At 40.6% G+C, this 12,019-nt stretch overlaps 1 protein-coding gene across 2 annotated transcripts in view; it reads left to right on the top strand.

Annotated features, from left to right (window-relative positions):
- Window positions 1-11,114, top strand: part of BMPER (BMP binding endothelial regulator) — a 145,181-nt gene extending 134,067 nt beyond the window's left edge. For both annotated transcript variants that reach the window (XM_055806836.1, XM_055806835.1), the window contains 2 exons: window positions 4,075-4,205; window positions 10,503-11,114. In XM_055806836.1, the coding sequence (XP_055662811.1) occupies window positions 4,075-4,205; window positions 10,503-10,684 (313 nt within the window). In that variant the 3' untranslated portion in view covers window positions 10,685-11,114. The remainder of the gene's footprint in view (window positions 1-4,074; window positions 4,206-10,502) is intronic.
- The last annotated feature ends 905 nt before the right edge of the window (window positions 11,115-12,019 follow it).

The following is a 12,019-nucleotide window of genomic DNA, read 5'->3' as shown; positions in this document are numbered from 1 at the left end:
AATCACAGTGAGGCACTTGGTACCAGTTGAGGCCTGAGAGGTTAGCTGTGCTACAGCGCTTACTCCGAGCAGGGACTCCAGATCAAGTGCGCCATCACAGCCAAATATACTTTAGAAATGTAAATATGTCCTTAAAAGAAATGTAGTTTTCTTTTGGAGCACATCATCATTGCATCTCTGTTATGATTTCACTGAGGGCAGAGCTAAGGCTGCCTGAACTATCTTGTGTGTATTTCCATAGCTGGTAAAATGGCTTCATTTTATAAGTAACTTGCCCTACAGTCTTCTTGTGGGATTATTTCTATGTGAATGTAATGTATTGATGTTTAAGCTTCTGATATGTTTTTACTTCACTTAAGCAAATGTTTTGGTCTTGGTAAAGCATCACAATGCCTTTGAAGGCCCAAAGTCTCCGTTAGCATGCAGTATGACAGCTTGTCAGTACAGCTTCATTACTGGCACAATTCCAGAGTTTTACTAAAAGTGGGGTTTTCTGTTGTTTGAAGAGTCCCGTCAGATTAAGAGTACAGATAAGCCTCTGCATACCTGCAGTTAGTGTCATCGAATCTATTTATCAGATTCAAAGGAGGAATGAAGAGGAGGCAGAATCTGGGGTAGCAGAGAATAATTTTTGAAATGTATCAATCACTGGTAAGGATGAAAAAAAAGAAACTATGGGCGTACCAAAGACTTTTGCAAGGGGAAAGGATTAGGGTAGCACACAAGAACCCATTTTAAAATTTAGCTATTGAAGCATCCCATAATAACCCTTTAATACGACTGTAACAATAACTGTAAGAAATGTAATTAAATGCAAGAAGTAAACACAGTCTGAAAAAAATACAGACCCCAAACTCAAAGCTTGCCTATGGGCCACCAGCAGTTCTCCCTTACTAGCCAGCCCCCAGAGGACAGACATCTGCTTCCGTGTCCTTTCCCAGAAATGCCCCGTCACTCCTGCAGTGGCTATCGAGCCGTGTACCTGCTCCCTGCTGATTTCAGAAGCGATACAAAAAGACCCCTCTCCCCTGACTGCCAATCCATCTAACTACAATTAATATTAATGCATTAAACTTGCCAGCAAGGAATTTCATTAGGAAAACAAGAAGGTGGTTTGGGGTTTTTTTTGATTGACTAGGTTTGGCAGCTGTGGATATAGTTTTGTTTACTCCTCATTTCTCATTCAACCTTAATTAATTAATTAAACATTACAAATAATTAACAATTGTCATTCATTAATAAAACTGCCACAATCTGATGACTGCTCCTCAGCCAAGCCTAGGGCTTGAGCCTAGCAGCTGTCATCAGGATTAAACACCTCAGGAAAATAAAAATTACACAAGCAATTAGGTGGGTAATGAATCAGAGGATTGTTTGTGCTGCACGTGGCATGCCACCTTCCTTTGTGGACACCCATGCCAAACACTGTAGCAAACAGTGCTGATCCCAGCCAAAGCGGAGATGTTTCACTCTGGAGCCCGTCTGGATGCCCAAGATCATTTCAGTGCCAAGAGTTAACAGTGGAGTGTCGCTCATGTGTACATAGGGGCAAAATTCTCTGCACCCTGAAAGAGTGTGGCTGCCCTCCTGCAGGCTGGGAACAGTGCCCCGGCCTCCCTAATCCCCCAGACCATGCCCAGGCTTTGCCAGGGTGAGTGTTAGCCTTGCCACAAAGATGTTAATGATTAAAAAAGACTGGGAGATTGCCTGACCTGATGCAGCTGTAGGTGCACTGACTCAGTGCAGGAGGTTGTGTCTCCCTCTGAGCAACGGTAAAAAAATGTATTTATGCTCTAAAAAGCAGAGAAAGTACCTCAGGTTTAGGATTTTATAATTTCTAAGGCAGGAAATTGGTGAACACGTAGCCAGCCTGGGACAGGCGAGTGTCCCTAAACACTGCGGGCATTAATAATAACTAAATTTGAGTGGAAAGCAGGAAAATGTGATTGACAAAGGAGGCTAGCACAGAAACAGAAAGATGGTGAAGTGGTGTCTTGATAATGGACTCTCTCCGTGGAGATTATTACAGACTGTCTTTGTGATAATAATTTGCTGCAAACAAGCATCTCCTTCGCTGCAGAATGAGACATACACCTCCTAAATGGCACGGGGTCTATGGAGCAGTGCCTGCTGCAGGGATGCTAGCAAGAGATGACAAACATGTTGTGGCCAAAGGAAACAGTGTAAAGTTAGTGTGCCACATGAAAAGGTGACCCTTTGCCAGCTAACAACATCAAACAATGCCAGGGATGTTGTGCTAATCTGTTCCTTGCAGCCTATCACCTCTGATACCCATACTGCGGCATCTGTTACTGGGAAAAATGTAAAGGGACCTACTGCAGAACTGAAGTGAAATAAAATTACATTGTCCCTAGAAAGTAATTTCAAATGAAAACCACTGGTCTCTAAATATGAACGTGTTATATATTTGATTCAAACCAATTTTGTTTATCCACAGTACGTGTGTCTCAGTAAATGCAGGACAGGTAACATTTTTACATTAGCACTTACGTTGCTTATTTGTCACAGTGAATTTTTAGGTAAGTTCTTGTTGGGGGTCCACTGAGAGTAAACAGGTTAAAAGCTCATGGAAATATCAAGCAGAACTGTCAGGTTTAAGCATATGAATCATCACTGAATCAGTCAGCGACTTTGGCAAGGGGAAATACTTCTCTTTAAGGGGCACTGTTGGAAATGCAGAAACAAGCTTGTCTGTGTTTGAAGATTCCTCTCTTCTAGTTTTGAATAAGGGATTCCAAATGACTCTAAAGCATTGTATGGGTATCAGGGCTCCTGATTACTTTGACTGAGGCGCTTGCATCTTTTCCAATCTGTTACCTATTCAGCTCTGGAGAAAGTTTCTGGAAAATTAAGCCTATATCCGTTCTTTTCTTATAGACAACTGAATTTTTGGTCCACAGCAAAAGCAATTAACATGGAAGGCTCATTTTTTACTTCAGCCCTTGGTCTTTCTGGAGGATTTGTGTCTCTCACAAACATTGTCTTGCCCTGTCAGGAATGGAGAAGTCCCTGAACATGCCTGGAGCAGGGGGCTCTTCCCATTGATGCCCAAGGTGCACACACAGAGCACCCTCAGTGGAAAGCAGAGGGCCAAATGTGTCTTCCATGTACCTTGTCCGTCTTCTAATGATTCCACTTGGGGCAGTAGGTACTCAGCACTTCTGATTTTGCATTGCTGCGTCTGCAGAAGCATCTAAGCATTTTGCATATGCAGAAACTGCTGACTGCAAATCCACTGGCTCTTGCCAGTTGTATTTTAGGTCTGTGCCAAATGGGCACACATTCTGGATGAGCTAACTTGAAATATAGTGGTGACACACACAGTAGCAGTTTCATTTAGGGCCATGTTAGCAGCTTTGCTCCCTGACATGTTTTGTGGTGATTCCACCTTATGCAATGGAAGAAGATGGTGGTATTAACAAGTGCCTGGGGGACTTCCTAGCATGAAAACTGCTCGGTTATGCTGCCTCGCTCCTGCTCCTTTGGAGGGTCTTGAAGTCTGGCATGTGGTAGTGGCACTGCTGAGAAAAGAGGCATATAGGTATTTTTGGGTCTTCGAAGTGGGAGGAGGCTGGAGGTAACCTGGAGAGAAGGCACAATTTCTCATCCGTTGCATGGAAGGACACATGCTCATCACCTGCAGAAGTCATCCACTTAACACTGCAGGTATTATTACTAGTAAAAATACTAAATTATTACTTTCCAGAGAATAAGAAAGAAGTCTTTAACTTGGGTTGACACAAAATCATTGCAAAAATGGAGTCTGCCTTCTCCCACTGTGGTCTTGGTCCTCTCTGCATGAAGTTTCTTGGGTCTTCTTCTCACCTCCCTGTTCCTGCATGGGTCTCTCCCTGGTACTCCAGAGACTGCTCAGCATCAGAGCAGCACATCAAAAAAGAGATAAGCCTCTGAGTGACAGCAGAGATGGGTTTAACTTTCTTGCCATTTAGCACAGGTTGCTGCAGTACTGTGCTCCATGGGACAACTCCAAATCTTAGACAGATACCTGCCAAAGCTTTCCTTGCTGATTTGTTTTGGGACTTTGTTCTGCAGGTCCTGTGTGACGGACATGTGTGAGTGCCCGGTCCACAAAAACTGCTACTGTGAGTCATTCCTGGCGTACGCCCGAGCCTGTCAGAGGGAAGGGCTGAAAGTCCAGTGGGTCCCTGAGCAGACCTGTGCAGGTAAGCGTTTTGGGACTGCTTCTTTGTAAGCCAGTGCATAGGCTAATAATCTGCTATCCTTCTACTGGATCAAAAATGAACCGACTGGGATTGCACCAGCAGGAAAGTTGCATTCCAAGTTGTGGAGAAACACCTTGCCAGGAAAGATTTTCAACCATCAAATATTAGAAATGTTTATTTCACTGCAAAACTTTTCACTTCTAATGATGCCAATCTTAATTTTATGTACTTCCAGGAAGAAGCACATGCTTTCTTCTTTCAGGATATGTAAACAGTTGATTACAGATAATGTTGAAATTCCTTTGACCTCCTGTTAAAGCACAGTTACATTTCCAGAGACAACATGCATCATGCATACATGATTGCAGTAAGTTCAACCTGGGAAAAAGAGAGGATTTATTTAATGGGAATATTAAAATGCAAACCTGTGTTGATTTTGGTATTTGGACCAGATTCCCTGTGTGATTAGGACTGCATTAATTGCAAGTAATTGTAATTGTTTCCATGAGAACTGGTGGCCTGTGGTCATGGGCAATTGAATGCAATATTGGGGATTAGTATTTCCCCAGATGATGGTCTCATTAGTTTAGGACATTCTATAATGGCATTGGTTTGCCTGGAAATGTATTCAGATTTATGTAAAGCAATTGACAGTAGTTGGGGGGGGGGGGGGGGGCGCGGGGGAGAGAGACGGGTACTCAGTGCTGGTCAAAGAGCTATTACTTTGTGGTCCATTTCAGTGATTGTGTGTGGCTCAGGGTCTACTGTCTCAACTTCAATTTCCTTTTCTGTTGAAGGTATGATAGCAGGGGTGGGTGACTGACAGAGCAAATTACATTTGATTGACTGTTCCCAAAAGGCTAATTTTTTTTCTTCCAAAGCAACAGACAATCCAAACAGGGTGTCATTAAGTGAAAGCCCTATTCAGGAATGTGGTCTCAGACAGTTCTAATAACATATGTAATTTTAATCTATTGATCTGGTAGCAGATCCATGTAGAACCTGAAGCATCCTGACTTTTTTTTTTTTTAACCAAAGCACTTCAGACCAAGACCTCAGAGTGGCAGATGCTGTAAAAATAATAAAAAATCCAGTACCTGCCTTATGAAGTTTATACAAGTGTTGGCATATCATGACTTAACTAACTGAGGCTTCTTTTCACAGTTTTTTTCTAGCATTTTACCAAAGACAAGAAAAGTTTCTAAGGTAAAAACATTCCTTGAGAGAACATTATGAAGGAATTTAAATACACATCTTCCATTAAAGCTAATGAGAGAAGTGTTTAAATCTACCCAAGTTTTTTAATCTCAGTGCAGACTTCTAGAGGAAAGGGGAAATCTTGTTAAGCAGAAAATATGGATAAGCTGTATATGGTCAAGTACCCTCAAAACACTTAAACATCCAGTGTCAAACAAGTAGCACTATCTTCTACAGTAAATTGTATGGCAAGCATTAAATTGCAGTGCATCTACTGCACTTCATATGTTACCAATGGCCAGCATCAAGATTTTAATCTTTAACTTACTTTTTTCCCCAAAAAACGTGTAGTTACAATTATTGTGTTCTAATTATGGATAAAAGTTCCTGGGTATGAAACAATATATCCGTAATAAAACTTTAGCATTCTGTGACTTTCATTTCCTGCTTGACATTTCATAGCCGGTGGGATACTTGGAAGAGCTGTGTTCTGATGAAAATGGAGTATACTTATTAGTAAAGTCAGGTTTTAATTATTCTTTTGTGTGTTATAAAACCAGATCTTGTGTAGTTGCCAGTTCCTCTACCCTGACTGCTGTACACTTAGCTCGTTTTTATATTCTTTAGAAAGCTTGTGTTGTCTGGAAGGCCAGCCAAACAGGATGCTCGGGAGGCAGAATTACATGCCCTGTTCCCTACATGCTCTTCTTCCTCCCGCAGTGTGGCAGCGTATCCTCCTCTCGGTTCAGCAAATACTGCTGCTCAAAGTTTGCTGCCCTTTGACGTTGGCTTGGTAAGGGGAATGTCAGCAGTCATTTAACCAGAGGGGTGAAGAGAAGCAGCTAACGCGGAAGGAAAATGGTTAGGGTAGGAAAGGTTTGATGAGATCCGTGTGGGAACTGGGAGGGTTTGGAAAGGAATATGGGTTTCTGTGGGAAGTTGTGGGAAGTGAGACCTGTTAGGATGGGCAGAGGAAGAAATATGATGTGTAAAGGAGAAAAAGAAAACCCAGGAGAGCCAGCGTGAGGGAAAGAAGAAGTAAAAGTGATACGTGTGAGAGGGAAAAGAAAGGGTACAAATGGAAGGAAGAAGTCTGAAAAGAAAAGGAGCTGGTTTTTTTTTTTTTTTTTCTTCAGACAAAGAAAGGCTAAGCAAGCAGTCTGTAAAGTACAATTAAGTAAACTGAAGTGGTGAAAGGCCTTGGCCCACAGTAATTTAAAATTGAATTTCTGAGGGCACTGAGAGAAAGAAGACCCAAGCATGGCAAATGGCAGTAACTCCCTGCCATGGGCATGACTATACAGGCAAGAAGAAAAAGCAGATATGTACCACAATAAAGTGCAAAGCACACATGGTAGCACCGATGTGCTGACATGCTCCAACAGCCTCATAAAAACCAAACAATTTTCTCTTTTTCCTATGTGATTGGTTGAACTAGAGGAAGATGAGTATCTGACTTTGACTCTTCTCTCCTGGGTTCTCTGCTGTGGAATTTTCTGGCCAAAGTCACTCTTTTCCCCTGTCATGTTACTTTCCCTTAATCTCTTTATTCCATGTGAATATGTATCAGAAGGCCATTCTGCCTTTTCAGTGGAAAGTCATTAAAAACTGAAAGGTGAAGAGATTAACATGAGTGTATAAGTAGGTCAGTGCCCAGATCTATTGCCTTCTACTATGTTAGAAGGAGATGTGAATTACAAGCACCATGAATGACATTCAGTTTGAAGGTCCTACAAAACACCTCGAAAGCTCAAACTGTGCAACACCAACAGAAGAAGCAGCAGGACGATTCATTGATGCACAATTATTAGCTCAGAAATTTCTGTGGAATCAGATTTACCAGATATCACCCACCAAGGGAATTCTTCAGCAGTTCCATGTTAGGTATTCTGGCTTTTGTGTTGGGGAAGAACAAGAATTCCTCCTAAATAATTACGGCCATGTCTACCAAGACAGGCACAGACAGATACGAGCCATCCCTGTGAAACTGCCAAACTGGCTGGAATAAACCAGCTCTGGTCTGAAAACTGTACAGCCTTATTAGGCAGGGTTTATTAGCTCAGGCACAGTGCTGTATTTATGTGACTATATGGCTTCTGGACTGGAGCTGGCTATCATCCCGCCAGCTCAGAAAGCGATCTGAGGAAGCTCACATCTGTCATGCCAAACACATGTTCTAGAAGAAAAGTGGAAAATTCCTGTTGGGACTGGTAACATTGCAAAATGCAGTATTATTAGTAACTTCTGTACTTTGGGGTTGGGTTTTTTATTTTTTATTTTTGCTAGTGCACTAAGGAAGTTATTACTAACAGAGCTCGGTTCTTTAAGACAGGAATTTGCCTTAAAAGACGGGTGCAAAGGCATCACTTCTGTTTTCCATGTTTACATGGTACTGATTCATTTCAGCAGTCCCTGGGAAGCCTACTGCAGATTGTCTTTATTTTTATTTTTTAAACAGTTGATGAAGTGGAATGTTCTGGATCAATCACACCACATGTTAACAACTAGAGCACTCAACAATAAAAGCCATCCAGGGAACTTAAACAGCAGCCATTGTACTTTCCTGATTTTCCCCTTGACAGCAAGTTAGTAATGCCATTATAGGCTGCCTACAGCAGAAAATAAGGTCATCATATCTTCTGTATGGCATCATCTGAAGGAGGAGGAGGTGTTTTGACATACCACATGCACGTGGGGTAGAGCAGAGCTGGGGAGTACTTACAGATGCCACGGCTGCCAAGGGCAGGCTGTAATAGACCCTCGTTTGCTCTGGGGCAGAGATGAGGAAATGGAAAGGAGACCCTGGCCAGCTTTCCTCAAACCCACCAGCTGAGGCACCAAACAGAGCCCAGGTGGAATGAATGGGCTGGCTAGTACTGCTCTAAATCTTTGTGGGATGAAACCTGTGCAGCCTGAAAACTGAACCAGTTTGTGGTTGGTCAATTAGAGATCCTTTGAAAGGAAACTAATTTTCAGAGAGCAGGGACAAAAGCTTCTAGTAAATGGCTTCCTTCAGATAATTCATGTTGTGTGTGGACAATCACTGTCTGTCCTTGAACATCTTGGTCTGCTTTCCTAGACAGTTAATACATTGTTTGCAAAGCTCCTGGGAGCTCCACACACTTTCGTTTCCCCTCTTATAGAGATTCAACCTCTATTCTTAACAAGCTATGTAAGTGCAGAGTTGTTGTGAACTAACGTTTTACTGTACGCTCAGTATTGCTTGCAGGTCTTTCCTACCTTCTAAATTTCCTGTTTCACTTAAATTTCATTTTAGTTATTCTTTTTCTTCTTTTTTTTTTTGTCTTCTTTTTTTTTTCCTGTTCCTTCTTCAATATGCATGAAAGTTATTATGCACACCAAGACAGAAAGTTAAAACTGGAAAAACCATCTCAATATATCTATGCTTACAAGCTGAATAAGCCTATCTTGAACACTGCTGAAAGATGTTTTTTCAAACCTATACTAAAATGATGTTCAATAAAAGATGTCTCACATAGTTTTTAGGTAGCTTGCTCCAGCACTTTCTCATGTTTAAAGCTGGAAAGCTTTTATTCTCTCTAATGTCTACCTAATATCTACTATCTATCTGATATTCAGCTGTTGATTCTCTGTAACTCCAACTTTCTGCTGTGCTACCAAATTTTTCCAATTTTTTATTTGCTTACTTGTTCTCTGTCCTGAGAACTTTGTAAGTATCCTTGCCAGAATTCCTTCTTCAGGGCTGCTTTTCAAATATGTATAGATGCCATAAAATGCATTTTGTAATGCAGAGCATGGAAGTCTTGGTGTTAAGGCATCGTAAATTTAAGGGGTTCCTCTTCACCAGTAACAAAGTGATCTTCAAAACAGCATCAGCTTTTATGCATTTTACGTAAGTAAAACTTGCAAGAAGCTGATGCTGTTTTGAAGATCACTTTGTTACTGGTGAAGAGGAACCCCTTAAATTTACGATGCCTTAACACCAAGACTTCCATGCTCTGTGACACTCTCTTATACACATTTTATCAATTTATTTCTGCCTGTTTTCTCTTTATGGATAATAACAGTACTGTAATAGCAATTTAAGGCAATCCTCAGAACAAAATAGCATTTTTCTGTCCATAACAGAACTGTTCTTTAAAAAATCTGGACCTTCAATCTCTCTCAAAATGGAAGAAACCTTCTTAATGCAGCCACCTCTCTGTAAATAGCAAGAGATGATTTTGGATGCTTGAGAGTCCCTTACCATCTATAAACTATTTGATCAGTACTTGTTTTTGCCATCAGCACAGCCGTTAGAAAGAATAACAGACTTTCATTTGCTATCGAACCATGTATTATTCTCCATACTAAAAAGGCAGGATATAAAATGTTAAGAGTTTAAATATTGATCTGGAGGGGGTATAGTGCTTTTAGCTGAGCTCTCCTTGGTCTCTTATGTTGCAAATGCATTGAACTGTCAACTACATAAATCAATGAATAGATATTGGAATCATTAAGTGCAAGAATCCTCATTCTCAGTGATCCCTTGGTAAAATAGCATAAAACATGGAAATAATTGATTATTTTTTTTTTGGTAGAAACAGTGCTGCTGAATGACAGCACTGTTTTGATTTCCTGGAATATGCAATATTGAAAGTATTGTCTCAGGAGTAGGAAGCCTGATGTGGTAAATGACTCTCTCTTCTTCTTTCTGTAGGAGTGGGACTGATAATAATTATCTGTCCTTGTAAACATTTCAGGAATCTTTGATAAAAGGTATTGTAACAAATAAATAACATTAAGCCTTAAATATAAAGCACAGATGGCCTTACAGATAGAAACCTTGCCAAAGCTTTATATACCATCAGCTGTGTTAAAATGCTCGAGAAGTTCAAGAGTGCTAGGAGCTTGATACCCTTTTGATAAGGAATTTTGCTACCTTTATGTTTGTGATGTAAAGTAATGTTGCATTTAATATAGTGGAATCTCTTCACAAGTAACTTTTTCCTCTAGGTGATAGTCATGCCAAAATGTGCTTTTTGATATCTGCAGTAGAAACCAAGCAAACGCATATGTAACTTGCCTTGTAAGACTCTGTGTAATATGCGTATTTTGTTCTTTTTAACTGCCTTTCAGCAACCCAGTGTAAACACGGTGCAGTTTATGATACCTGTGGTCCAGGATGTGTCAAAACATGTGACAATTGGAACGAGATTGGCCCATGCAACAAGCCCTGCATTGCAGGGTGCCACTGTCCGGCAAATTTAGTTCTTCACAAAGGAAGATGCATCAAGCCAGTCCTGTGCCCACAGCGATGACATTTGTTCTCTTTCCATGGACGCTAATGCGGGTGGTCACTGATGCCTCTGATGGTCACAGCCAGTAAAGGACTCCAGCTGTTTGTGTGCTGATTCTGCAAAGTACATGTCTACTCACAGACTGTAAATATGCTCCTGTGTGTGTATTTATGTGTGTTTATGTATACACACATGGCACCTAGAAAGATATATAAATGTATACTGTGTGTATGTAGACACACATATCTATATACACAAGTGCCCTGAACGTAAGTACAACCCATATATTTATATATATGTCCACACACACAAATATACATCATTTCTATATATCATAGAAGGATGAATTGTTATATGTATATTTTTTGCTATAAAGTTTATGTATTATTATTATTTCTAGGACCCTGATCTGTAAGTCATTGTATAAATAAACCAGGTGGTTTTAATATAATATAGTGGCATGAAAAGATTGGATGACTTTGCCATTGCATAAGTTTGTTGTTTCCAAGGAAACTTTTCTAGGGCCATAGCACTGCCAGACTGGATTAGTTTCAACACAGAACCTGGATTTACAGTTGTACAGGAAACTCATTTCTCTGGAGATGGAGGATTTATCTAGGAATATTTCATGCGTACCTTAGAGCTGCATAGTGATTGGTGACAGTGCTTAATCAGGCAGAGAAAGCTGGGGATTGGCTTTTATGCTTTACTGAAATAACTGTGCAAAATTATTTCCAAAGCTGGTTGGCCAACTGCCAGCATAGAGATATTTCTTTCTGGAACGGCACCAAAGAGTCAGGGGCCAGATTTTCAAAAGTGTTTGGCACCCAGCAGCTCGCTTTGAAAATTTGACCACTTCCCATTTCATATCCTAATGCCCCGTCTCTGTTGTTGTGTTTGGCAGTAGCTGTGAATACACAATAAGGAGCTTGAAGAAAATATTCATGTACATATTAGCCCCTTTAACATGTTGGAAATTGCTGGGTTTATTTCATATTTCCCCCAAATATTATGCAGAAAGCAAATCCTACTATGAATTGGAGTGTTTGATTTCAGTGTGCCTTAAAACATGAAATAATGCCAGGTTTAGTAACTCATTTCATTTATCAGCATGGTTTAGAAGAAAGACAAATTCACCCCACCAAAAAAACAGTAGAGAATGTCAAATGCTAATTGGAAAACTGCAATTTATTTCCTCACTGATCTTTTGCTTGAGGTTTATGAACATGTGGGCTCTGTGAAGTTTGCATGACTTTTGAAGTCTCCCAGGGGAGAAGCAATAATATGGGATTTCATTAGAAACTGTTAAAAAAGCCATACAACTTTCTCAAGCCTGAAGGAAGGGGGGGGGGGGGG

Source organism: Falco peregrinus, chromosome 5, assembly GCF_023634155.1.
Source record: "Falco peregrinus isolate bFalPer1 chromosome 5, bFalPer1.pri, whole genome shotgun sequence".
Taxonomy (NCBI): Eukaryota; Metazoa; Chordata; class Aves; order Falconiformes; family Falconidae; genus Falco; species Falco peregrinus.
This window is presented reverse-complemented; position numbering and strand designations above follow the sequence as displayed.